Below are 22,538 nucleotides of genomic sequence, written 5' to 3' on the forward strand. Positions count from 1 at the left end.
GTCGCACCTGGTTCGTCGGTTTCTGCAGCTGGCGGGGCTGTGCTTGTGCGTGGTTTTATGCGGGGAATGTGTTTTCGCAAGGCGTGGGGTCAGACGCCTTGCAAACGAGATAAAAATGGAGAGTTTCATCCTTATAGTATGTTTTGTAAAATATCCTGGTGACGCGCTTTCACAGTAATCCCTTGGCAGTCCTGTATGTTTCCGAGTGACTGAAATATAGTGCGAGTTTGGTAAGTTCGACACCTGGAAAGTGAAATTCTGCTGCCCATCAGCAGTACTGCATATATGGTGTTCCCAAGTAAAAGTACTCCGGAAACCAAGTTCTGCAGACTTATGTTAGCCATGCACAAAAATGGTCAGAGCCTCAGTTTTGCAAGGGCATATGGCTGACTGGTCATGAGTAGTGCCATTGATTTCAGTGGCTCTGTGCAGGATCAGAGGCAGCACCAGCTTGTGTGGTAGACATTACTTGGGGATGGGGCAGCGGGGCTTGGACCACAACTTTGGAGGCACCTACATGCTTTGCAGTTGAAAACAGCAACAAGTCAATGATGCTGACAGTGGTCAGAGTAGGTGAAATGGAGTCATCAAATGGCATGAGAAGGTTTTGGTCCTGTGTGATTTGGTCAGTGGATGAAGTACTGCACCGTTGACCCACCTCATTACTGAAATATAGTTGGTTGCCCTTGTAGCACATTCAACAGCCAGGTAAACCTTTAATAGAATACTCAATGATTTTTCTCATTTCTTTTTCATCACAGATTTGTATGATTGCTCATGTAACTGCCAGAAAAATGCCAACCTTTCACCGACACGAAGAAGAAAAATTCTTCGTAAATGCCGAAGGCAGGAAAGAATCTGTACCAAGTATACATGATCCACCTACAAGGGAACTCTCTGTTGTTGTGCCCTCATACAATGAGGAAGACCGGTGTAAGATTTTTCTTGTTTTGAGAAAAAGAAGAAAATCTGTCTGTTGTTACTCTAATAATGCAGAGGTCAGGTTATGTTAGCAGTAGATTCTGGCAGGCCAGATTATGTATCTGATTTTGGACACAGTTCCCAGAAAACAGTCCAAGTACATTGAATTTCAAAATTAAGACACTGTGTAACTTGATTTCTGCTGCTAAAAATAGCATAGGGCACTTGTAAGAATCTTCTTTATTTTAATGAAGTCCAGCAGAATGGCTGCTCATTGCCCCTGTAAATGCTGTAAGGCAAGAAGTAGAAAAAGACTTTTAAAATTGATTTGAGAGCTTCCCACTCTGTAAACAACAGCAGCAGCTTCAAACAAGCAGAAAAAAAGGATGATCTCATGGGTTCCTGTTTGGCTTGGCCATATATATGAGTACCTGATACTAAAAAGTGAAGGCTTTCAGCTGCAATAGAAATAATAAAGCTCTAAAGCTGTACTTGGGGTTGACGTGGTATTGTCATTCCTTTCCTTGGTAAGTGACAATACTGCGCTGCTTGGGATTCCATTAAGAGAGGTGTTGACAAATAAAGCGTATCTAGACACAAGGTTTTAGAAGAAATGTTTTTATCCTGTCTTACACGTGTGATTTTCTTCAGTGTTCTTTTTGCATTCAGAAAGGACAGGACTTAGAGTTGCAGGTGCTAAGCTTGTTTACTGAAGGTAGTGTTGTATGAAAGTGGCAACTTGCTCAGCTCTGCATTGTGGTTGTTTTCAGCTTGCTTGTGCAGGTGCTCTTTGGTGCTTTGCCTGTTATAATCTACTAACCTGATCTCCTCCACCTTTTCTCTAGTACCTCTTATGATGGATGAAGCTTTGGATTATCTAGAAAAAAGACAGGTATTTTCATTTTGCATTCAAAATTAATTATTTTTCTATGTAATAAGTCAGTGACCTATTCACTTTGTTATTTTGGTGTACGTTAAAACAGTATTACTTAGCCACTTAGAAGTAATGCTTCTGTCTCTTATCAGTTATTTTTAGATTGAATGCCGGAAGGTATTTTTAAATTAAGTAAAAATTTAATATACTATATATGATGAAAAATCTTTGTATGCACGATATCTCTCCAAGACAGAGATTAAGGATTAACTGTACATTTAGCTTTCTAAACTAAATCCTGGTTTGTTCCAACAAGTTTCTTAAGCATCTGTTCTTCATCAGGATTTGTTCTCTGGGTAAGAAGCCCATTGTGAAGGTTTGTGGGTTTTGTTTTGTTTGGGTTTTCTTAACAGTGATGTTGTCCTGAGTTTTCATCTTTTACAACTAAATTGATTTTTCAGTTCTAGATGGTAGCTGAGGAAAACTATGACAAGCCAATGTAATGGAACACGCATCAAATACGGCAAAATTCTTTACTTGTGCCATCTTAACAAATTTACTACATCATATTTGTGTCTGTTGGCAACCATGAATGAGTTAAAAACTGTTAGGGAGAAAAGGATGCTGATGTTTGAAAGACCTACTACCTACTTAAGAAATTGGATGAAATGCATTATTTCTGTTTTTATTTTCAAGAAACAAGATCCTTCGTTCACTTATGAAGTAATAGTGGTTGATGATGGTAGTAAAGATCAAACTACAAAGGTAAGAAAAAGAAGTGTCTTACCAAGTAATCAGAGGCGTGGATTTCTGTACTGCATTTGTGGAATATAACAATGTTTTGCATTTATATTTTGGTACTTGAAGTAGTTGGCAATGTTTCTGAATACTTTCTGTCATTGTCCTAGATGCGTTGTGGATGTCACATACACACATGCATACACGTATAATTCTTTTGCAAATGTAGTATTCTTGATTGGTGGCTGTGGAAGACATATTTCTGCACTGCAGCTGAGATTCTAAATATTCTAATCTTAACTTCAAGAAATTTCTTATGAAATATTCTACATGTGCATAGTGATGTGAATATGAACTTGAGGAAGCTAAAAAGCCTTTTAAAATAGCTGATTTATACTGTGATTGACAGAACAGCTGACGTTGTGTAGCTCTTTCCCATACCCTTCACGGCATTGTTCATTTAAAAATCCCTGTGCCAGTAGTAGTATTTTCAAAATAGTTCTGCGTTCTTCTGCTTCAACTTTGATGTATGTCACTGGAAAGGAAGGCTGGCCAACTTGAGGGGTTTTTTTACTGCTGTTTGGAAGATGTTTGAGTTAGCTGCTAAAATGAATGCTACTTTTTCATTTACTTCCCTTAAGCTTGTCCATTAAGGATTGCTCGTATATATTTTTGGACTGCTTTGCATTCCTTCTAGCATCATTTCTAACTGAGCACACTATGGCCATGGGCCTCTTGACTTACAAGGGCTTGAGACAAACTTCAGAAAAAATTAGAGGAGAAAACACATGCTTTCTCTTCCCCACAACATGGAACAAAATGTGCACGTCTCTGCAGTGTGAATGGGATTTTAGGTCACTGTGAATTTTTGTTTAAAACCATAGATAGCAGCAAGACCAGTGAGAAATAGGTAGCAGTAGTAGAAAATTATTTTTCTTTGATTAACTATTGGTGTTGTTATAAAAGGTCTGTAATAGTATGATATAAATTACATTAGTATTAAGTTTTTGGGACTTGGGTGAATGGGGTTTAGAATTGCCTGGGGGGGAATATCCTGTTCTTACTGAACGTGACTAGCTTCTTCAGTCTTCTTGTGTTGACCGTGAACTGGTTTTTATTTTCCCAAACAGACTCCAGCAAACACTGGCAATGTATTTGTGCCGACTGAAGTGATAATAGCTCTGTGCTATTAAATTTTTTTTTAAAAAGGGTGAGCAAATGTAAACTTCTACCTTGATTCCTGTTTTTGTTTTATGCTGGTTTTTTGTGTGTCTATCAGGTTGCAATGAAGTACTGCAAGAAATATGGAAGCGACAAAGTGCGAGTGCTTTCTTTGGTAAAAAATCGAGGGAAAGGAGGAGCAGTCAGGATGGTAATTGATACTTTCATCTCCTTCTCTGTCTGAACTACCTGTGCCCAAATATGCAGAAGATAGAGCTGTGCTGATTGACATTTTGAATTCGATACATTAACAAAATGATTATCAGAAAACTGAGTACAGGTTCTATAAATTAAGGCAAAAACTCTTTTCAAAATAAGCTTATTTTAGATCTTGGGAACAGTATTTTCTTGCCAGTAAGATCAATAACAAAGAATTTTTTTTATATGAGAATTCAAAAGAAAAAAAAAAGTTAGACTTGAATTTCATGTTCCTGTTAGTTCCACTTAGAAATAGGCTTGCGTTTAAAAGAAACCAAACAGACAAAAAAAAAAAAAACACTTTACAGATTAAAGTAAAGCTTTTGTAGAGAAAATACAGCTAAATTTGCAAACATTGCTTTCCAGGTCGTAGTTATGGTTTTAAATATGGCTAATGAACAAACACTCTCATCCAGCAAAGTTTGTGTTTACTGAAACCCACTGCTATCACCCGCACTCGCTAGTAGAACGAGCACAATTTATGCCTTCCCATATTAATTTTCACATAGATATTATCATAAAATCATCATGTTCTAAGGATAAAATAGGTGTTACACATTTAAAAGGAACATTTTTTCCTAAGATAAATGACACCTTACTTTTGTGAAAAAGGGTGGGATCATTTATGGGTCATCGGTGACTGTCTTTATCTGTATTTTAAGCTCTATCTTTAATATGTCAATTTAATTTTTTTATGAAACATGAGTAACTATAGCAAATGGAGAGAACATTAAATTAGAACATACAGAGCTTTTGTAAGGGATATAATTTTGAAGTTATTCCAAGAGAAGGGGAACAATTCTCTGTGTGATATATTTTTTTTACTGCAAAGTGTAGAGTGGATGTATATACTACTACTTCCTTGACAGGTTTTTCCAAAGTCACACATGCTTGGTTATGACAGTACTTTTGGCAAACCCACTGCTAATTGTTTTCCTGTCTGGACCCCTTCGAAAATTGTCAAAGATGTCTGACCAAGAATATGGCAAGACAAGCTGTGAGACCTGTGCATCACCAATGTTTTGCAGTGATACTGTGACTTATTACTCAAAACTAATTTAAGGTTGTCTCTTGAATTCTCTTGAAACAGTGTTAGGAAAAAATAGCACTGCATCCTCCTTTCCATAGCTCAAATGACAAAGAAAAGCTATCCAGTGCAGTGGCAGCTGCTAATCACTGCTTCTTTGTGCTCCTCTGTATAGCTGACTGTGGCAACTTGTTGTCTCTGGGGATTTTGGTTTGTAAAGCTTTTAGTTTGCAAGCTTCTCTGGAGAGGGACTCAACCTTTCGTGTTCATGCATTGTCTGTCACTGCGGGACGCTACTCAGTGTGTGAAGTCTCTAGATGTTATTACAATATAAATTGATAAGTTGTTGTTAGTAGCAGAATATTAAGACTCACCTGTTGTGCTAAATCTTTGAGATACCACTGTTCTAGTTACTACAGTAGGTTTTTGGAGTGTCTTGCAGCCAGCTTAAGACAAATACCAATTTCAAAGGTGTTGATTTTTATTGACTATTTTGATTACAGGGTGTCTTTAGTTCTCGGGGGAAAAAAATTCTTATGGCTGATGCAGATGGAGCTACAAAATTTGCAGATATTGAAAAAGTAGAAGAGGGTCTAAAAAATCTTCAGCCGTGGCCTGTGAGTATAAATTCTCATGGTTTGTTTAATACACATGCATACAGATTGATTTTTATAATTCTCTTCAACTTGAGTTTTTTGAGATCTGATTGAAGATCTAGGTGTAAGTCTGAAGACCTAGGTGTAAGCTTAGAAGCTGCAAGAATGGGCTGTCAGAAAGTAGCTTCCACAGAGTTCTTACCTCCTTTGCATTCACTGTGCCTATTTCAATGCAGTACATAATGTTCTATTTACCATTCTTCCTTTGAAGTCGTTCTACTCTGTTACAAACACCATGTGTTGCCTACTCAGTTAAAAACCAATTTTTTCTTTGTTAACTGTTTTGTATTTTCTTTTTATCTGATGTCATCCTATATACCTTTAAGGATGCATCTTAATTTCGCCCTATTTTATAGAGGTTCTCTTTTCTCAGAGTTGTTAGTTTAATAGTATTTAGTTGTTAGTTTCTTAGTATTTGGAAGAACTTCTATTGTAAATAAAAATTCAAAAACCTGTGGAACAAGAGCTCCTCCCTGCATAGTCATTCTCTTTTGGGTGCTTGACTTGAAAGAACTGAGGTTTATTTTCTGCTTAAATGCAGATGAGTGAGGTACTTGTAGCTAGTGTCCCGAAGTGCCAGAAGTGATGTGCAGCCTTCCAGCAGGAGCTGCGAGGAATGCGCCTGTGTGAAGGGTCACGGTCTGCGAGTGCAGGACCGCAAGTGCGGGAGACGCCGAGCGGCAGTGTTTCCCTGATGCTCTCCGCTACCAAGGCGGCAGCAGCTGCTGGTTCTCCAGCATCAGTCCCACACTCTGAAATACAGTAGATTTGAGAGATTTCGTGTGAGTAGTAGTAGTGTGAGAATAGTGTTAAACCTTTTGTTTTGATCACGTCTTTTGATTTAATTTGAGATTGTATTTTTGGCTGATACCATGGCGTTTTATTTGTTTGAAGGTACATCAGTGCAACAAGTACTTTATTCTGTTATCCCTTCCACAGTGCAATATTTAGGGAGAACGTACATTATAACATTAAGTGCTTAGGAATGCTGAATGCTTATCTGTTCTGTTTAACACATTTACTACATGCATACCTCAGAGGAACAGTGTAAGCTAAACCAGACCTTAATAAATTGCAGCAATTTGTATGCACCATATGCAAAATGTAATAAACTTTAGATGATCTGTTAATTGTAGAAAAGACTGATTTTTAGCCTCAGAATCTAGCAGTAGAAAAAGTAGCAGAAAAGTATATTGCTTTGAAGTTTTTTTATTACACAGTTCTCAGCACAAGATTCCGCTGATTCAGAAAATGTTAGTTTAAGTAATAACTCTTTAATTTGTATTCCTGTGCAGAACCAGATGGCTATTTCCTGTGGTTCTAGAGCTCATCTGGAGAAGGACTCAATAGCAAAGGTTTGTTTCTGTTTCCTGCTGTGTACTAATACTCAAATACTTCCATTATTTGATTCCGCTCTATAGATTTTACAACTAAATAATCAATCTTTGTAAAAGAATGGAAACTAAAACATAGGATGAGCTTGTCATAAGTGTAGCATGTGCTCCATCATATGCAAAGGATGTGTTCTAGATTTCAGGCACTTTGAACTGGAGTCAGTTAGTGTTCCAATTTATGGATTTAATTTTTCTAGTTGAGAACATCTTACAAGCAGAGCTTCTAATCCCTGACAGTATTGGTACCTATTAACCAGTACTGGGGCTGGAGTGGGAGGCAACAGATAGGTTCATTTTTATTGATTCCCTTCCAGTGCAAAAGCTTGATCTGTAGATCTTGAAACCTGCTTAAAATGAGTAGGGATAATTAGCAGCAAACTGTTTGAACAAAGAGTATCTCAATTCGTGGGAACGTACTGTAATTTTTCCTGTATTACTCATAGTAAAATTGTTAAGTTCTGAACACACAGACAGTACTGTTCTGTGTGTAGCTCTTGTGGAATAAACAGTGATGCATAGGCGCACAGTCTTATCTTGCATCTGGTTTTCTGATGTCTTGGCAGACAGTAGTTGACAAAGCACAGGCATGGAACTTGTATTGCAACAAATGCATTGCTGGACTGATTTTTTCAGCATCGTTGGATGTGCTCATCATGTTGAATGTTCTCAAGAGTAAGCTTTGTTTATACTGATGTTTAATACTTGAAATGATTCTAAAATATATACACAACTACTGAAATAGTTACAAAAGTTCAAAAGAAGTTACACTGGTAATGTTCAGCCCCTGGTAGTTCTTTAATTTTTTCTTCTGGTTTATCAGGTACTATTGGAGTGGTTCACTGGAAAGATGACTTGTAAATACTGCTGAGTGTATGTTAGCATCCTCACAAAAAAACCCAAATCCAAAACCTTCATTATCTGAAATTAGGATAAATCTTTGATATGGTACTTGCATGGTTGTAGGACAGAATATACCATTTGCAGTTACTTGTTATCTGTGCAGCCAGTGTATCCTGGAAATGTTGCTACTACATGGAGACCATGTAGCTGATAAATTTGAGCCCAGAAAAAATGCTTCATTGTGTGGTCAGGTACTGAATACAGATAAACTTTCTTCAGCGCATTCATATTTCTTTTCATCTTTGAAGGTCTTGCTACATGAAGGAGAGGAATTGGAACAGGACTTTTAATGCATCTTTTAATGCAAAAGTACAATTTTTAAGATGTGTCCATCCTTTGCTTCCTGTTTCTCCCCATATTTCTGACTTTTTGATAAAGGAATCACCAACTGGTTAGGTAGTACTGCTCTGGTTGAAATATGTAGCCCATTTTGTCACCCAGCTGTCCCTAGACTGGAAAGGAAAGACTGCCTTTACCACACTGGGAAGAGACTGTTGTGTAGTACAATAGGTATAAAAAAAATCGCAGAACAGTCTTGGAGAAGTTGGGATTTCTCTCTGTGCTTACAGAGAGAATGAAGCTGTGAGAAGCAGCCGTATGGGATTTATTATTAAGACCAGAATTTCACCCTTAAATTCAGTCTCAAGACATGAAGAATTCTGTCCTGCCTCCAGAATTGTTAATGTACTTTAGTGAAACCCTAGTATGACATGCATAAATAGTCCTGGGAGTGATGAACGTAACCCAGGAAGTCCTCTTAGTGAAGTAAGTGCACAGTTTCACTGGCTGGCAGTCATGCAGCCTCTTAGAGCTTCCCTTTTGGGACTAGCAAGTAGCCTTGTGTTCTTGGTCACACAGTTGTTCACCAAAAGAGCCAAAGAATCCACACCAGATCCACCATTAACCTACAGGCTAGAGCACTTTTCTGAGAGGCACAAGCTATGAATTTGAATTTCCTTAAGCCAAAGACTATTACATAATAAGCTGAGCATCTTCTGATTTTTCAAGTGAGGTTTGAAATTATTAGCTTTAAAGGCATCTCTTACCACCCAGAGATGCTTACCAGTTAACTTGTAGGCTCCTAAAGATTTTTGCATGGTATTTGGCTTGCAGTCTTAGATACAATCACCTAAATTGAGCTTAAGACCAGCAGTGAGTTCAGAAGCTGTTTGTGGATCAGAGTTCTAGTTGCTCAGGAGCTGTCTTGAATAAAAGACTAGGAGGGACCTCTGCAAACCCAGAGTCCAGCCTCTGGATTCCTTAGACAAATTTACCTGCATGATTATTATGTCAAGAATAAAAGTGTAACTAAAGAGTAGGCTGGGAGAATGTTTACCAGGAACATAAAATACAGTTGTGAAAGCAAAAGAACAAAAGAGGTGACTGTGTAACATTGCTGGAAATATAAAATGAAATATTATCTTGCATAGCAGCTGTTACTTTAGTCCTGTTTTTACTTGGTCCATCATATACTGCAAAAAAGTGCATTCTCTAATTGCGTTCCTTTAAGTGCCTTAACATGGTGTGTGCAAGCGCTGGAGATCATGCCGCCTTGAATGAAAGAAGTGGGTGGCAAACAAGAGATGCTCCCATTTGGTTTTTTTTTAATAAAATAAAACTTTTTTTTTTTTTTTTTTTTTATCTTGCATAGCAGCTGTTACTTTAGTCCTGTTTTTACTTGGTCCATCATATACTGCAAAAAAGTGCATTCTCTAATTGCGTTCCTTTAAGTGCCTTAACATGGTGTGTGCAAGCGCTGGAGATCATGCCGCCTTGAATGAAAGAAGTGGGTGGCAAACAAGAGATGCTCCCATTTGGTTTTTTTTTTATAATATAAAACTTTTTTTTTTATTATTTTTTTGTCAGAGTAGCAGCTGGAACCTGTTTAGTTTTTAGTGTGTATTCTTAAGAATAGCAGTCTTTATGCAGTCCTGCTGGCTTATTCTCCACTGTTTGTCCTGGTAACTTTCGAATTTGTTAGACATGTTCAACCAATTTTAAGGAAAACAAGAGGACCAGACAGAGGAAAAAATAGCTTGTAAGTGTCCGGTAGAATAGAGTGTCAGAGTAGCAGCTGGAACCTGTTTAGTTTTTAGTGTGTATTCTTAAGAATAGCAGTCTTTATGCAGTCCTGCTGGCTTATTCTCCACTGTTTGTCCTGGTAACTTTCGAATTTGTTAGACATGTTCAACCAATTTTAAGGAAAACAAGAGGACCAGACAGAGGAAAAAATAGCTTGTAAGTGTCCGGTAGAATAGAGCATGTAGCATGCCACCCCCCTCCTCCTTCACTCTTCTTTTCCTGGGGGAATTCCCAGAGAACCAGAAGATACTATGGCTGTCCCACTCATTAATTGAAATCCAGGTGCAGGTTCCTGCTCCACTTAACAAGGCATTATCCAGAATGAAAAGCTGCTCTGAATTAGGGAAAGCAGAAGAAAGAACTTGGACTTCTCATATCCTAGGCCAGCATCCTAACCATGCGCTTGACTGGCAAGTCTTGCCTTTTCAGCTGTAATTTTGTTTCACTGTAACAATTGAAAAGTTCTGGGTTTATTCCAGTGCAAAACAAAAACAGTTTACAAACTTTGAAAGCTATCACGAAACAGGATTATTGTCCTGTAAGCCAGCTCTGTTCAAACACTTCGCTCATCGCTTCAATGAAACCATCTAACTTCCTGCCTTTTGTCCACAGCGCTCTTACTTTCGAACTCTTCTTATGTATGGGTTCCACTTCCTTGTATGGTTTCTCTGTGTCAAAGAGATCAGGGACACGCAGTGCGGATTTAAACTTTTAACCAGAGAAGCTGCCTTGCGGACCTTCTCAACTCTACATATAGAACGCTGGTAAATTCTTTCTTTTTTTTTTTGTTGTTTTTTTTCCTAATTGAACATGGTTTTGAAAAAGTAATTTCAGTATTGCAGCTACTATGAAGCATGTGATGTCTGTGTATAAATCCTAGCTGCTCAGTTTAACCAAGTATAGTACTACTTGCTTGGCAATTTAGATTTCTTGTTATGCTAAAATATCCTGGCATTTGCTAGGAATTCTATTTTATTATTAAGATATACTTTAGGAAATAGTTGAGTATTTAATTTTATTCTTTCTACTCATGATGATAGGGAGAAGGGGAACAAATAGGCTTACTAAGTTTTAATTTTAAAAGAGCATCCAATGTAAACTGCAAGAAGGATTTTAAGACTACATTGCTGAGATTTGGAGTGGCAACAATTGACTCCTTGACTCCTTGCAAGTCCATTTTACTTTGGCATGGGGTATAGAAAGAGTTGTGTAATACTGAGAAGTAAGACATTCTGGTTTTGCCTTGTCAGAGCAACTGGTAATTGATTAGGGGAGCAAACAAAAGGAAAATCCCAAGAACTCTCCTCTCTTCACCTCTAAAAGAAATCCCAAACAATTAATTTTTGGTTGTGTTGTAATCCACTCCCTATTTCTAAGAGTCCTCTCTCCTTTTACAGATATGAGCCATGCAAGCAGAGTAAGAAATGCAGAGAAGCTCTTACTATGATATGGGAAGTTAAGAGTTATTAATCCTATTCAAAAATTTTATCAGTCTACTTTTACGCATTACAACCTCACAATTCAGTGCTGAGTAACCAAAACACTTTACCTAAAATCCATTTCTGGTGTTTGTAATCACTGAAGGCTCAAAGTGAAAGGAAATGCCTACTCTTAGCTTATTTTCTTGCTAGAATATTTCACAAGAGAACTACTCATAGATCTTATTGATGTAAGACAGTAGAAAATGATGCATAGTCTTTTAATTACTTTAGAGCGCTCTCATTATAATTTAGCTAGAACAGTTCCCTTATGAGAGTGATACAGTCATGACTGCTGTTATGGGACTGAAACACTTTTTCCGCACAAATACCATAATTTCTGTAAATTTCCTACACGACAATTATTGCTGAAAAGGATGATGACAGTCCCCAGGCTTAATTAAGTGTAATCAAATCTTTTCAAACTATTATCTTCATCCAAGGAAAACTCTTACAGGCTACTACTTGCTGACAGGGAACAGAATTACTGAACAATGTTCTCATATGAAAATGTGTGTAATCCCACAGTCCTAGTCAATTCCAATACATCTAGCTTTAGGTTGATCTTTGGCAGTGATAGCTGAGCTATGTTGCTCCTCCAGAATGGGGTTACAAAGGTAGTGTTTGGGTGCACAAATCTGATGCAGAACGTGGCGCTTCTGTTCAATTGATTCTGGAATTGTGAGCAGTCAGCGTTCACAAAATCACTTTCCTAGCTGAGTGGCTTGCTTATTGCCCTAAAGAAAGCTATAGCTGAACCAGAAACATGATTTCTGCTGCTACCTCCAAAACCAAACTTGATCTGTAAAGTTCTGTAAATTTCATATACAGGAACTTTCTAAATACATGGTAAAACATGTACGCGTAGCCCAGAAGTGCACATCTCAAAATTATCCTATTTAATTTCACTCTCTAAATGAAGGGCTTCAAGAAGAAATACTGAAAGAAATGAAGGAGGATCATAAGTTTAATCTGTAAAAATGCAATCTTCAATCTTATTCTGTTGTAAATGGAAGATTTTTACTATAATTGTACTTATTGGGCAGACGTATTATGTAAAGTGTTCAGTTTTTTATTAAAAAAAAATCTTAACACACTTTCTTCTGCTATTCAGATTCTCTAGCAACAAAGGAACGAAAGAGTGAAAATAATTGTGCTGTACGTTGTCATCTGTACCCCATTATCCTGGAATAGAGGCAGTGAAAAAGGGATATTGCTAACTTATTTTACAGTAATTCTATTGCAGGTGTGGAACACACTGGATCTTCAGGTCTTGGTGTGTTAATTCATTGTGCTTATACAAGCTGCTATAAAATTAGCCTTCTATTCTTGCTCTTTTATTTACAGTAATCCATAAACTAATCCCCTAAGTGTTTTCCTATTTGTGTGAAATTTACTGGTTAGTGATGAAGAATGTTTGTTTTGTTATTCAAGAAAAGAATAACTCAAATTCTTCCAATAAACAGCTCTTGAGAGACTTCCAAGTCACAAATTTGCCTAAAACAACACTAGAGGTTTTTTATTCAGTTTAATTTTCTGCCGAAACAGGCAATATATTGTCTGCTTTTATCCTCATCTGTCCTTCAGGCGATCCCTGTACTTCCCTGCCTTTATTTGCAAACTTACTGGCTAATTTCAATGAAATCTGACAGAAGACTAGTGATCTCAAGATGGAAAGCTTTGGCAAGTTTTGTGGCAACTGAAACCCTAGTAGGGGAGAGAAACTCAGATGATTGCCACTGCTGAAGAAAAAACTACAGTATGGACTCAGAATTTGCTTATCATCTGCTTCATAGATAGGCATTCAGCTTGTGTAACTGGAAGCTGACGTTTTAGTGCACAAAACAGAGTACTGTCCCTTTCCCACTTAATATTCATAAGATCTGGAAAGAAAACTGGGAGATGGGGAGGTATAAGCATGTGGGGAAAGTGGGTATATTAAAGGAAACAGTAGTCGTAAGTGGGATGTCTGTGGTGTACAGACAGTTGCGATAATTGCAGTAGGAAATGATACAGGGACATCAAACATTCATGCCGTAGAACCGTACATTGGATTCCTTTGTATGTGGTAATGTAAGAATCTGAAATAGTCCAATAATGGAAACTTCTTATTTTAAACAAAACTGGCCCCTGATACCTTTCCATTGCATAGCATGTGTGTGTAAAAATGAAAATAAAAACTGGTTAGACATTGTGCCATGGAGGTTTTGTACATGTCACGAGAATGAAGATGTAAGAGGAAGAAATAGTAGTCAGTATTGCATTTCTGCTGACTTGGAACAACGGTGCGTCCCTAACTGGGTCACAAAACAACTTACTCATACTGAGACCATCAGCAGGGGGTTGCAGAGAAACCATTATTTCGATATTGGACAAAAGGTTCTGAAGTCTGGGTTTATTACCACCTCTGCATCACTGCATTGGGGCTATTTGACATCTGAAGAAATTATTTGATTCTTTTTGAATCTTAAAATCCCATTAGTGAAGTGCAGCTCTGTTAGATATTGAAAGAATTCAGTTCAGTGTGGTCAGTGCTCAGATATTCTGGTAATAATGGAGGAGAGTGCTGGGGAACATTCAAGAAACAGGCAGCGTTTAAGAGGATAAAAGCCGTCTGAGAGCCAGCACCTTAGTCACTGAGTCTGTCGAGGGCTCCCTTGCTGCTGAACCGGAGCATGTGGTGAGCTGTTGAAGAGAATGAACACAATTCGGTTCCTGCAGAAGCCTCATATGTTCTGTCTGCTCAAGTTTTGTCAGGCTCAGATTTTTTGAGGTATTACAGTGTTGTGTAGTCTTATGTGAGGACCTAATAAATATTTAGACTAAACATTAATACATAACATATTTACTCATGATATTAATACAAAATGACTATAAAATTGTCTATCTAGTAATTCCTGCCCTGAACTGTTAAGCTTACTGCTCAGTTAGGGTATAAATACACACACACAAGGGACAGGATTTGCTTCATCGCATTTAGAGTGCATCTCCTTGTCACCTAGCCTCCCTTCTCAGACCAATAGAAGGGACAATTTTAGAGTATAATTCATTTCATCCTAATATAGGCCTCTAAAATATGCCAGATGAAGTGTAGCCAACAAATGCCTGTTTCCTGCCCTGGACTATAAAGGGACTCTGGACAATTTGTACAGAAGGAGTTATCTCTACTGAACTATCTCAACTCTATCTCTACTATCTCTACTTAACTTCAGTAGATGACTGAAGTTCAGCAGGGTAAAATCGACTCATAGCGTAGTAATATGTAGGAAAAAACATGTCAGGTTGCTGGTGCCTCAACTGCATCGAAAGGATAAACTATTCAGTAAATCCTGAAGGTAGTGAGTTAGAAGAAAAACTACTGAAGCAATTTTGTATCAAAGGCAGCTCAGTTTCTGGGCCGTACAGGCAGCACTAGTTGTTTCTGTAGACAAAAAGCCCAGAGAATTCTTCCCTTCAGATAAAGAAGTCCAGTAGTTCCTCTGCATAAAAGAGAGCACCAGTGCTGAATTAGCAGTGGGCAGTAGGATACTGCCCTGAAGTGCTGGATATTGTCAGTACTGCTCCAAAAGGCAGAGCAATACACACTCAAGAAATAATACAGGTTTTATTTCTATGTCTCTCAGCAGGCTGATAACATACTTCAGTCAAAGAGGAAGTGTTAGGAGCGCAGTCTCTTTCTTGGAAGCTGAACATCTTACACCCTGTAATAGATGCGTCAATGTAGACAACATAGCTATCCTGCTGCTAGGATGGACAGGCTGAAAGATTTCTAAGTTTCCATGCTTTAAATAGCCATCAGAGACACGAAAAATAAATGCACATAGCGTGTTCAGTGTTTCACCAGCACCACCAATAAAATGGGAGTCTTGTGTTTCCATATTCACCTTTCATATGAAAAAGAAGGGGAGGACATCAAGATCTTCCTTCATATGATCTTAGGTCCATCTTTGACAGTTTCAATATTAGTTTAATCATAAGGAAATAACCCAGTATCAGCTGCATTAAGAATGAAAAACTAATTGCTTAGACCTTCACTTTTTTCTGCTTTCTAAATGCTCTTTCTATTCCAGTGGACATTGAATTGAATATCACCTCTTTAATGTTAAAAATGCTAGAAAACAGACCACAGTTTTCTTCTTGCTGTGCTGCACTTGATTTATAGATGCTTATATTTAGGAAATCTTAAAAGCAAACTGAAATATACAAGGAAAAATACTGTTTTATCATTGTGGTGATAAGGATCACATAACACTTTTTAGAGACCAAGATATTTCCTAGAATATTTTGTTAGTCTAACCCTAAAGTTTAGAAAGCATTTGAAAATTAATAGATACTGGAAACTGTTTATATATTTGATACTAAGAAATAATGCTTACATCCTAAATTAGCTTTTTTTTGTGAGTGTTCTCATTGACCTTTTTGTTTAACTGTCCTTTGGAGAGCTGGCTGTGTATATGCGAATACAAACCAAACGTTCTTGAAATTTACTTTCTAAATAGCAAAGTTTTGACATTAGTTTGAAATGAGAGCAACCTTTTGAACAGAGAGCATATGTTTTGCGTTTTAGGTTCTGAATCTGATTACATCACTAATCTATTTTTCAGAAATGGATGGAGAACATTTTTAAAATTAAAAGAAAAAATTAAAAGGGATATTTTAAAAACATAATAGAGACAGTTGGACTTACTCACTTTCAGGCTCAAAAAAAGCTTTAATTCTGCATCCACAGTCTTGACCTGAGAAATGTAACTGTTTATGTTAAATTTTAATGCACAGGAGGAAAACTGGAAAATTAAATGGTCTCACTGGTAGAATTTTCCTATCCTAAATTTGGTCATTGATTTCTTCTGACTACAAAAAAAAAAATCATAAATTTTCTCACGGCCAGAAAGTGTTTTTCTTTACCTAGGAGAACTAGACATAGCAGCAGTTACTGTCGTACCTGGAATATTGATAAAATGAGATGAAGTTCAAAGCAGAGTTCTAGTCCTGGTTTGATTGACATACTTTTGTAAAGTGGCAATTTATAATGATATTACGCAACTCAGCAGATCACTGGTTAGATCAAATTGTTGCTATTACTTTTGTCTGTAAAAATTGCCGTGTGAACTGAACAAGCCATGCTGTTTCACATTTGAAACGCGAAAGCTCAATATAAAAAATTAATGTTTGTTTCTCCAGTTTGTCTCTAATCTCTAAATGTGAGTCTCTATATAAAAATTACAGAAAAATAAGCATTCATATTGCTACAGGGATTTTTTTCCACTTCTTTGGCCTTGTAGACCAACACAAGCAGTGGAATGAATTGTTTTTTCCTGATTTTGTGCATGACAAGTAGAATTGTTTATGAACGTCTAATCAACACAAAAATATTTTGCTGTTATAACTGTGTCTGTTTTGTCTTGTAAAAATTCCTGCTCCTAGCAGACATATGCGGACTTTCAAAAGCCCCAGTACAGCTAGAGCAGTACTGGCAGTCTAACCCTCTTGAAATCCTGTTTCATTCTTAAACCTCTTTGACTGCTGAAAAGGTTTCTCTGCCCATTAAGAGTTTGCTGGAACAACATATCCTGGGTGCAGAAAAGTCCTAAATTCCAGTTAAAACAGTGTAACTGAAGGCCTGATTTTGATATTTGAAACACTTAATATTGGACCAGCAAAAAAAAAAGTCCTAGTGCAATTTTAAAATACAGAATAATTTTGCAGGATAGATATTTTATAAGCTGAAGCATTTTAAGGGTTCAGTTTAAAGGGGTTGAACTCAATTAAACACCTACCAACTTCATGTTCAGCTGAATTTTAGACAGCATTGTCTTAAATTGTAACTTAACCAAAAGTACTCTCAGCGTAAACGCAACCACATGGAGAAGTTTTTCTCTTTCTGTAGTTTACACTTCATGTTTATGTTAATTATCACATAATGGAGCCACTATTAGAAATAGAAGGCGAAGTTGTTCGCACCATGTATTTTTGGGTGTCTAACTTTGGGTACTTAGATTGGAGCCCGAATTCATTCAGGCTGGAGCCAAACTTAGGTATTCTTCTCAGCTGTGTCCCCCTGCCCCAGAGGCACCTACTTCCACTCTCTGCAGCAGGATCCGGTGAAGTGGATGGTGTGAATAATTCCCTGCTATTTCTAAGAGCAGTTCTGTCACGTGTTAATTAGTCACAAATGGCTTCATGTCAAAACACGTGTATTGCACTCACCAACTCATCCACTGGTGGTGTTTTGATCTCCTCTAGGGTAGGCTCCAGCTAACATACCCACACTTAAATCCTGACTGTGGAAAATTCTGTATGGTTCTTCTGTACCATCTGGATCTGGTGATCTGCAGTATGGGCATAATACTATCAGTATATTGAATACACTGCGAGCTATATTCCCTGATTAACTATTCTGGTATGTGTATGAGGTGTACTGAAAGGTGGTGGAGAACAGGGGAAGAAAAAAGGTATCCCAGCAGTATACTACGGAAGTCATTCTCCTGTCAGCTTTGAATAGGGTTTTTTTAATTTCAGGGTACGTTCACTGTTACACAAATGGCAACCACATGTAACAATATTAGTGTTCAACCTGATTAATTCCTGTGCTTTTAATCTTTTACTTTCAGCGCTGTAGTTCACCAAAGTATTTAATGTTGTTGTACTGTGATGTATATGCTGACATTCCAATAATCAGTTGTCTATAGGAATTGTTGCAGATAACTATTAGTTCACTAGGCTAATACTTTATGTAGTAATATTTTTAGAGCGGCGCATATAGTATAATTCATCAGACAATTATTCTCTGTCTCAAGATTTTTAGTCAGTTAAATAGTAAGTATTACAAAATTAGACTTAGTCTTAATACACGACTCATAAACATTCAAAGGTGAATACATAGGGTTTTTGGCTTACAAATGTAAAATGTCAGCAAAAAATTAAATAATACAACTTCAGTAGAAGAGACCATGGCATAATTAATAAAATAATATTCAACCCTCATTTAAAGAAAACAGTGAAATGGCAAGGCTGCTTGGAGCAGATTCAGTTCACTGAGGTAAAAAAAAACCAACACATTTATTCCTGTAACTTTTTTGTGACAATTAAAAGGCCTGTGTCCTAATCAAAATCAGATTTACAGAGTGGTTCTAAATTCTCTATATACAATAACTGTAGTCTCTGTAGATAACCTCTGTTGATGCTGCCTTTGCATGTTTTAATGCTGTCCAGAGTGATATCAATAGCTCTCCTGTAACATACACGTACAGTGCGAGTTCAGGTTGATGCATGTTTGGTAATGATTTCACCAGCAAGCCAGCGTGCTGTGGTCTGTACTTCAGTGCGAATCTACATGTATGTGTCATACCTAAGTGCACATTTCAAAGTGGACTTCTATTGTTGCATTCATTAATAGTTTTGCAGAAATGCACTGCGCTGCTTAAAAGGCTTGAAGTAGAAGGAAATAACATCTGAACTTGGCCAGCAGCCTGCTAAAGTATGTCTTTTTGCCTGCTCTTGATCCCATGTCTGTCCCTTTCTACCCTTTCTGTAGTGTTATTTTATATAACACTATAAATAATGTTATTTTTTTATTGCATACATTTTCTCCGGTGGCAAAAGAGTTTTTTTCATTTGAAAAGAAAATTGTCTTGGACTTAGCAATGAGAATTTAAGGAGATTCTAAACTTACGAAGTTATTGAGAGAAAACGTGGACTGTTGTTGAATTGTACTTGACTGCCTTGCAGCCATGTTTTCAAGACCTATGTAAGCTGGTTTGGAACATCTGTTCCATTGACCTCAAACTGGAAACCCTCCCAATAGCTTGGCTAAAACATTTCCAATTCCTTAACCTTCAAGGTTTAGTTCCCTGGGAAAAAACTCTGTGTTTGACTATGTATTGAATCTAGTAGAAATCGGATGTGGATGGCCATTGACAGTTTTTTCCAATACAGACTACTTTTTTTAAAAAACTTTTTTTTTTGGGGGGGGTGCTGTTTAGGTTAAATACCAATTACTAGAACTCATTTAAGGAACAAGAACAGCCCTACTGGCATTTGAAGACTACAAAGAGGGGGGAAAAAAAGACCCAGCAATCAATAAATCTAAGACATTTAACCAAAATCACTGGAATCTTCATAATTGTGATTTGCATTCACCCTTGTCAATAGTAGCTACTGGTAGTTTCATATGCCGATTTCTACATGAGCATTACAAGCTGTAGTTGTCAAAACACTTTTCTAATACCAAAAGCCTCAGTGTCTCAGATGCAGAAGGCCCACTTGAGCATGCAGTTGCAAGAATGAAACACACAAACAATTCTCTGTGCAGAGAACTGAGAGGATTAAAGCATATTTTGGACAAACTGGGCAGGGAGGGGCAGCTGGCTTGGTGTAGGATCACTTCCCCAATTCATTTTGCTGCACAACCTGCCAACAATTGTGCCAGCAAAAAAGGTCTCTCAAGAGGGTTTTTGTGTTGTACATTAAGTGGTCACCAGGTAAAGTACAACTGTTGTTCATATGCACAGTAGCATAGATAATTTCTCACTTCTGTGCTGCTGCCTTTATTCTTGACTTGGAAAGTACAAGGAGAAACCATCAGATCAGCATAAAGCCACAGCAGGTAGTTGTCCCCTTTGATGAAACTACTAGAGCTGTAGATTGACATAAAGCCACAGCAGGTAGTTGTCCCCTTTGATGAAACTACTAGAGATGTAGATTGGCACTGCATGTTTGACTGCTTGGTCTTTAAAAATGTTTAAATCATGATTGTGGCAGAATGAAAAGTGAGCAGTGGTCTGAACGCAGTGTGACCTATACCTTCAAAAACAGGACGCAGTGAAGTATTGTTGTCTGTATATTGGCTATGTTCTGAGCCGTCCAGTCAGGGAAATTAATTTCCCTTCACGTGCATCTGACCTGACCTGATACCAGCATTGGTATCAACTTCATAACTGAACACCAACCTCCTTAAATCAGGCTAGGGATTTAATTAACAGTGCCACCATCTTTCTTCTGGAAATAAGTGTGACTGTATTTGCTATTTCCTGTTCTTCTTCAGGGCATTTGATGTGGAACTTCTTTATATAGCTCAGCATTTGAGAATACCTATAGCAGAAATTGCTGTCAACTGGACTGAAATTGAAGGTAGGGAAATTGTTTATATTCTTATAAGATTCCTTACGTGTCAATCCAGAAGAAAATATCTGAGGGTCTTCCCATATTTTACCCAGTTTTGATAATACACAGCCTTCTTTCCACACAAATTTTGAATTTCATGTCCTTGCCAGCCTTCTGCCATGGCATGGTACAGAAAGAGTGGGTGAAGGGGTGGCAAGGGGGAGAAGCTCTGCGCTCCCACTGGAGACAAAAGTAGGTAGTTATACTGCTAGGACAAAGCACTACTTTGGCACGTCCTCTTGCTGTAATATGTTAATAAAAATATTGCAATTGCAAAATGCTGTGCAGGAAGTCTGACCATCATTGTTTATTGATTCAACTCCATTTCACTGTGTCTTGCCTTCCAAAATTCTCAGCCCACCTATTAAGGCCTCCTCTAGGGCACACTCTCTTCTTAAGATGTGATGTTCTTTCAGACCTGTAGGGAGGTCTTTGTTACTGGGTTACTGGAAAGTATAGCTCCATACATATTTCTTCACAGCAAAGCCAGCTTAAGAGGTACTGCTTGCTTCTGCTCACTTCCTCCCTCCCATCAAATGCAATTCCTTCTTTTTTTCCCTTTCGTGGTTTTTTTCCTTTTTTAATCTGAATCTCTCCTCAACACAGCCCCTGAACAACAGAAAGTTGTTGAATGAAGGGTGCAAGTAGAGAACATCCTAAGCCAACTTTACTAGAAAAGAAATGTTTTCTTTCAATGCAGTTCCACCTGCATATTGCACCTAACACAAATGTTAGCAGAGAGGGCTTGGTTTCACAGTGTGGGTTCCTTACCTTGCCTGAAGATTGGCACGTTCATATTATTGCTGTAAGACAACGTGGTGGTCCTCTTCTCCAAAGTTGCTAAGAAATAATTTGCTTAATTATTGGTGTTCAGATTCCTATTTACTTGAAGAAAGCCTTGTAGCAGAGAAGACTATGCATCTTGTGACGTACATGGAATTACTGTGCTGCTTGCAAACTAGAATCTCCCACCTATGGTATATGTATATATATATGTAATGCTATAAAGCAATAACTTTCGCAATACAAATTTTTATTAATGTTAAGGTCTAGGTTGGGGGTCTGAATGTGCTCAGAATGCAGAGGTTCATGACTACTTAAATGCGTGTCTTGCCAATGCTCATTTTTTCTAACAACGTCCTTCTGATTTTCTTTTTCATTAATCACAGGTTCTAAGTTAGTTCCTTTTTGGAGCTGGCTGCAGATGGGCAGGGATCTTCTTTTTATACGACTGCGATATATGACTGGTGCCTGGCAGCTTGAAACAAGAAAATGTAATTAGGTTATTTACATTTTCCAAATATATTATTATACTTAATGGAACAGGAGAACAGTTTCAATCAAGTGAAGTGGTGATGAAAGCTGAGGTAATTCTTCATTGCTCCTGTTGTATGTTTCATTTTTGCAGCAAGTATCTGTTTTATAAGATTGTCAGCAGGGAATTTGTACAACGTTTTGAAAAGAGAAAGCATTTCCAGAAAGATTTTCTTATCTGGTAATCAGGTTTTTATTTTATTAAATAGTATGTTTAACATCTCTTATAAATCCACTCAAATAAATATATCTGCTTTTGTCTCATCATACATTTGGAATTTCCTTATACATATTAAAAAGCAGCACTCTGTTCTACATTGTGCAGTATGGTGCTGTGAATGACCACAACCATTTGTGTCTGTAGTATCTGGAAATATATGGCCATATTGCAACTTGGAATGATCAGTCATGGTTCACGCTGATGGATGTTTAGATTCAACGTTATGGGGAACATTAATGGGTTTTACTGGTTTATAACAGTAATGTTCATAAGGCTGTTCTGAGAACCTTCAGTGGTCTCTTGACATTCCAAATGTTTTTGTCTGAGATCAAACTGCAGATCGTCTCCAGACT

The 22,538-nt window shown here is 37.6% G+C and overlaps 1 protein-coding gene across 1 annotated transcript; it reads left to right on the top strand.

The window, feature by feature from the left end:
* The first annotated feature begins 766 nt into the window (after positions 1 to 766).
* ALG5 (ALG5, dolichyl-phosphate beta-glucosyltransferase) lies at positions 767 to 22,306 on the top strand. Its single transcript, XM_019474870.1, has 9 exons — positions 767 to 933; positions 1,767 to 1,813; positions 2,492 to 2,560; positions 3,813 to 3,905; positions 5,483 to 5,596; positions 6,931 to 6,990; positions 10,624 to 10,775; positions 20,533 to 20,618; positions 21,821 to 22,306. The coding sequence occupies exons 1-9, from the start codon at positions 768 to 770 to the stop codon at positions 21,931 to 21,933; spliced, it is 900 nt and encodes a 299-aa protein (XP_019330415.1). The 5' UTR covers position 767; the 3' UTR covers positions 21,934 to 22,306.
* The last annotated feature ends 232 nt before the right edge of the window (positions 22,307 to 22,538 follow it).

Source organism: Aptenodytes forsteri, unplaced genomic scaffold, assembly GCF_000699145.1.
Source record: "Aptenodytes forsteri isolate BGI_AS27 unplaced genomic scaffold, ASM69914v1 Scaffold155, whole genome shotgun sequence".
Classification (NCBI taxonomy): domain Eukaryota; kingdom Metazoa; phylum Chordata; class Aves; order Sphenisciformes; family Spheniscidae; genus Aptenodytes; species Aptenodytes forsteri.

Bases quoted from the DNA above. Each gene is read 5' to 3' on its own strand.
- ALG5 (XM_019474870.1), top strand. From the start codon at position 768: ATGATTGCTCATGTAACTGCCAGAAAAATGCCAACCTTTCACCGACAC. The intron at 934-1,766 runs GTAAGATTTTTC...CCTTTTCTCTAG, and splicing joins ATACAATGAGGAAGACCGGT to TACCTCTTATGATGGATGAA. The intron at 2,561-3,812 runs GTAAGAAAAAGA...TGTGTCTATCAG, and splicing joins GTAAAGATCAAACTACAAAG to GTTGCAATGAAGTACTGCAA.